This window comes from Halyomorpha halys, unplaced genomic scaffold (genome assembly GCF_000696795.3).
Source record: "Halyomorpha halys isolate HHAL.00 unplaced genomic scaffold, Hhal_1.1 Scaffold689.1, whole genome shotgun sequence".
NCBI classification, from domain to species: Eukaryota; Metazoa; Arthropoda; class Insecta; order Hemiptera; family Pentatomidae; genus Halyomorpha; species Halyomorpha halys.
In genome coordinates this window covers 689,582-695,569 of record NW_027113663.1, presented here as the reverse complement: position 1 = coordinate 695,569, position 5,988 = coordinate 689,582, and the positions used below count along the sequence as shown (strand labels likewise).

Below are 5,988 nucleotides of genomic sequence, written 5' to 3'. Positions count from 1 at the left end.
TAAATATAAATACATTAAGATTTAATCAACAAGGATGTAGTTTATTTAAAAATATAAAAATTAGAGGAAAATTTATTATAAAAAAATTAGAAAATTTGGTCACCTCATATTTGGCTAAATAAGCTCCTCGCTTTCCAACAGCCTTAGTATTAGTTCTCATATCCAAGACTAATCTCACAGGTTTTTGCAATTTATGTGCTGCCACAGAGCACGCACAAGCTATCATTGCTGATCTCGTTAGTTTTGAGCCATAAGCTCCTCCTAATCTTTTCACAAATATATTTATTCTGTAACAATAAAGTACTAATTCACAAGTTTTATCCATAGTTAGATTAATTTTATATTGGTGATAAAAAAAAATAAGATGATAATTAATGCTCCAGTCAAGAAACAAGTACTTCTTGATGAGAATTTATTGATTGATTGAAGATAATTATAGATATCTGTAATGTGCTATAGATAGGAGCCTACATTTTACATTCAGTGATCTCTATTTTTATTTATTATATTTCAGGTTAGTAATTTTCCTAAATTTAATACTGAACTTTAGGTAGGAAAGGGCACACCAGAAGAGCCATTAAGTGTTCATATTCTAATCAGAATTAAAAAATTGTAATTTTGAGAAGAAATCAACAAAGAATAAAATGATATGGTCGGAGGGGAGGAATAATTAACACAAATATGTGAAAGTTACTTTATTTGTGCTATTTCGGAATAAATTTCAGACTTTTATCTGGGCTAAAAACAAATACAACACTACAAAATTTTGTAGAAGAGAGCACAGTGTGAGGGGACTAACAAAATATTGTGCAATATTTTTCTAATCTTTCAAAAACTTTCGCCATATACACCACAATGAGTGAACCTCCTGTCAAAAAAGAGAAGGTAGGAAAGAAAGAAGAGGAACAATCATTCCTGCTCCAATTCAGTAGGTTACTAAGACCAAGGGTCAGTCCTAATCCATTCTCTTTTCTTGTTTTTATTATTAGAAGTCTCCATTAACCCTGCACACAATGCAACTATGATACTTGCAACTTCCAGATCATCCCTGGGTAAGCAATGCCTGCAACATAGGCAGTTATGGCTGAGTAGTACAGGAGGTGCCATCTTCCCATCACCAAAAGTTCAATCGACACTGAAATTTTGTGCAATATTTTTGTGTAGTATGAAGGGTCCACGACTATTCAATATTTTGCATAAAAATTTAGCTCAATATTTTTACACAATATTTTGAGTGATATTGTACCAGTGTGAGGGCTCCTTTAGGCATAGGAAGAACAAAACAACATGTGATATGTAAACCATGGTGCTGTGGGAGCTAACCTTAGTTCTAGAATTGACCTGTACCAGAATTCATGGGCTATCGCAAAAATAAGCTTTAGGAATTGAAATTGACATTTCATGAAATTTCCTTTCTTTTGATAATTCCTCAAAATCTATCGCTCCCAAGAATCAGAAAAGGGTTTGATACTTCCATATTTTATATTTATATATAAATATAAAATATTTATATATATATTAAAATTTTTCAACTTTTGTTGTTTCTCTACCTCAATCATAGTACAAATTAATTTAAGAAGAAAAAGAAGAGATAACAATTACCAATGAAATATTTACATTGTGAATCATTGTAAGTGAATTAGGGCAGTTGTACTACAATTGATGTTTGCATTTACTATTGAACAATGAACAAAGGACAATCTTTGTTTGGATCACCGGTGAATTGGACCTGTCCGGGAAACTAGGAGGAAGACCGACCCTTTGTCTACTGTCAGTGGTTGATTAGAATATTTAAAAAGAAGACATCGCATTTAAGTATATTTGTAAAAGTACCCATTAATTTAGTGAAGTGTCTTTGTGTTCTGATTGTCTGGAAAACTCACCCTGAAATAAGAATCAAATATTGTTATAAAATTTAAAATAAAATTCTCATATCGATTTAATATTTAATCTTTACATTTGAACCTTGTCATCTTCAAAGCTATATTTTAGATCTGAGAAAATAAAAAGTATTAAATTTCCTTTTTATTGATTTAAACAAAAATTCAATACTACAATATACATATATAATTATTTCTATTAATTCCTCCTTCTTTATCGCAGCTCCGACCATCTCCTTCACATATATTTTTCTTTCTTTTAGTATCAGTTTTTATCTTCTCGATTTCTTATACTGTTTTTTTTTTCCCCCAAATATTAAGGTTTTGTGTTTTTGTTTTTAGCTTTAATGAAGATCTAAAATTTAGGCTGAAACCTCAGAACAAATAGAACAAGTTTCACTTATTTGTGTTCATTGATTATTCCACTGACCTCACCCCCAACCATCTTCCTGTCACACTGAATCTATGGTCAACAATAAACACTTTGTCATAGAATAAATATGTTTAAAGTAAAAATGAATGTGTGAGACCAGAGGAGGTCTCAGTTTTGTAATCCTGGGTGTAAATTAAAATGTTATCCATTAAACTAAATAAATAATTTATAAGATAGAAAATATATTTACTTATTAAGATTGATCCCTAGAACATTGGCAACACCTTTTTGTACGAAGTCCATAAATTGAGAGGAAGTGTGAATATCCATTCCATCAGATAAAGGAACACATAAACATGTCTGTAGCTCCATTGTAAAGTGATATTGAGGTCCAAGTTCAAATTCTCCATTTATCTTGTGCTTGAAAAGAACTGTTCAACATAACATAACATTTGAAATTCATAAAATATTTAATTTTCATATTTAAATAAATGATGAGCAACTTTCTTTTTCTTTTTTTTTGACACGGTGAACTGAAACCAAACAAAGCAACATTTCTACACCAGAAATGAACTATAATTAAAAAATAATTGACTCATATATCATTTTCTCTAGTAACCCTGCGGGAGGATCATGTATTAATGCATTTTACGAATCCATGTTATAAATAGCCACTTACCTGTATAACAATAATTAAGTGATATTTAATTTAAGCATTAATTTTTGAAGAAGTATAAAAGAACAATACATATTACAGACACAAAAAGGAGAAAAAGCAGAAAGTAAAAATAAATAAATAAAAAACATAAAAGAGCCATCAAATCAAAAAATATAACAAGTGGTATACGAATAAATAGAAATTTACAAATTATATGAATGTGAAGGTTTATCTTTCTATTTATATAGGTGTTAATCTAGAATAACTTGATAACATTTGAATATAAGGTAGGTGTAGGTCACAGTTTATTGATTCACACAATCATAATTACTATAATATTTTAAATATTAATGCTTATTATCAGGAAGAAGCATTTCAAGAAGATTTAAGAGAAAAAACAAAAGAAGAAGATGTGACTTACAAAGAACTCGATTTGCAAATGGTTCCTAGTCAAGCTGGGATGTCACTATGGTTAGGATAAGTCATACCTCTCTCTATTAATAAAAATTGAAACCCCATGAATTTAGGATATTGTAGAATTGAAAACTGTGAAGATTGTGGTAAAAAAATTTACTCAAAGTGATACTAAAAATTTAACTAATACAATCATACATTTTTGCATTAAAAAATTAGGAATGTACAAGGAATTCATATAAAGTAGTGTTTGAAAATAAGATAAAACTATTATTGTTAAGAGCCCATATTTGAAAAAGATAAATAAAAAATTTCCAATATTCAATTCCCTAAAGATTGCAAAATTGGAGATGTGAGAAGGTACTTGAAATTGTGAAAGTTGTGGCATTGTGTTTTACTCAAAGAGTAACTAGAATTTAGGATTTGGTCAGTACAATGTAAAATAAAAGAAAATTGTTTTTGTCAAGAATCAACATTCACAACAGGTAAGAGAAAAGTCTCCAGTAATTTAAAAACCCAAAAATTTGGGAAATTGAATATCTGAAAAGGTACTTCGAACATCAAGAACTGTTGTATTGCCTTTGCATATAGCAAAATTTGAAATAATCTTGGTAACCAAGGATTAGCATTTAGAGAATCAAATTCTAATCACAAAGGGAACTTTTGCAGGATTTTTAGCCTTGCTTCTTGCCACGACCAAATCTGAAGAGCTTGGTTTAATGATGTAAGATCGTATGAGGTTACTAAATTAAGCACTGCTTCTCAAAATAAACTTATAAATATTGTTACAACTAAGGTACGGTATTCAATAGTTGTTGAAACCAATGTATCTGCCTTTTTCTCAAAGGCAGAAACTAGACCAAACATTTCACACATTTTTCTAGTAAAAGGTTGGTGATATCTATTGAATGGTGTAGCAAAACCATGTATCTCATAGAACATATAGAACGAACGCAAATAGCTTAAAGAACAGGAGAATCTTGGTACCTGCCAGGGAAGTATCTTGACCCTCCTCCTCCCTAACCCCATAAGAAGATGAAGTTCAAATGGATATTGAGACACTAATTGACAATAGAACCCCAGAATCAGATAGTCTACCTGCAGAGCTATTTTAGTACAGTGGTGGAGAAATGCACAACTTTCTCATAGATATATGGCAGAGGGAGGAATGACCCAGCAAGTGGTATGAGACTATGTCATGCCTATGTGCTATGTCATATGCCTTATATAAAAAAAAAGTCCTATAATGCCTTAATTATCGTGAAGTTTCCTGCTTTCGACCCTCAATAAGATCTTTTCAAGGATCCTGTATGAGAGACTTCTACCCTTTGTTCAGAGAGCTATAGATTGCTATCGAACAGGAGTGATGGAAGGAAAGTCAACAGTCAAGAAAAAAGTTATTATGTTTTAAATTTTATATTAAAAGAAAATTATTTAATATTTATATATATATATTTAATTATTTTATTGTTTTTTTCAATACCATTTATTTTAGTAGGTACAATAACACCTGATAAGAATAATCGTGTTATATCACCAGATGCGAGTACCTCCTTCACTGTTAATAGTGGTTTTTTCTCATTACTATATTCTATTTTCACCATCTTGGCTGCTTTTATAGCCAAATCATGAGTTTTAGCAACAATTATTCCCACTGGCTGACCAGCATATTTCACAGGACCACTGCAAAATAACTGTAAACAAATTTTATATCATCTCTTTTTAATTAAAAAAATAATAATTGAAGATTATTTTAAAAGTATGACATTAAAATTTATTTTGGTATATCATTTAATAGAACAAGCACAATCAACAGATCTATCTTTGCTATGTAAAAAGAGTTGATACCAGGAAATATGATTTTAAATAAAACAATTTAAAATTTGGGCCTTTGTGAAGTCAGTTTTTTAAACTTTATTAAATATATTACTAAACTATCAGTACTACAGTATAAGACACTTAATATACTAAAAAAAAAAAACTGATCGTACAAAAGCCTAAACTTTAAAATTTTGTTTTACTTAAAAATATGTTTTTGGACTTAACTATTTTTAATCCTAATTCATTACATTACAAGTATTACATGAATTATTAATTAATAGGATGAGAAGCATAAGAAGATTTTAAAGTCACTAAGATATGTAGAATTTAAAGTGCTTGTTACCAACTCTAGTAGAGAAAGCAATTCAGGGAATAAGATTCACAGTTTAGTTAAAAAAAAAAAAAAATGGCCATATGAAAAAGCTATTTCAATTTTAAATAGCTATTTAAGACTAAGAAATACTCATCAATGATCAGTTATAAGCATCTATTCATAAAATTTGAAAATTAACCCTGAATAACAGGCAAGTGGGCCTAGTGGTCCTTTTTACCAACCCCTGATGGCTACCTGGGTTGCTGCCACATACTAACCAAAGGGGGAGCGTCAAGATTCATTCTTCGGGACCGCTGAAAAATGAATGTTAACTGCCTCAGGTGGAAATCGAACTCACATCCGAGGCACCGGGAACCGAGGAACTGAGTGCACTGGGACCTGTGCCCCAACCCACATGGCCGTCACCTCCCTCACCATAAACATATATATATATATATTTGTAGATTGAAACCACTAAAGAAGTTAAGTAAGGACTTTGGATAAAAACTAATTTAATTTTTCTTTTTGG

At 30.4% G+C, this 5,988-nt stretch overlaps 1 protein-coding gene across 1 annotated transcript in view; it reads right to left on the bottom strand.

Annotated features, from left to right (window-relative positions):
• The window catches only part of LOC106685394 (xanthine dehydrogenase/oxidase), a 39,947-nt gene that overhangs the window by 15,384 nt on the left and 18,575 nt on the right, over window positions 1-5,988 (bottom strand). Inside the window, exons 15-17 of the mRNA XM_014428027.3 lie at window positions 4,809-5,019; window positions 2,504-2,684; window positions 104-287 (exon numbers count right to left, since the gene is read on the bottom strand). Of these exons, the coding sequence (XP_014283513.1) occupies window positions 104-287; window positions 2,504-2,684; window positions 4,809-5,019 (576 nt within the window). The remainder of the gene's footprint in view (window positions 1-103; window positions 288-2,503; window positions 2,685-4,808; window positions 5,020-5,988) is intronic.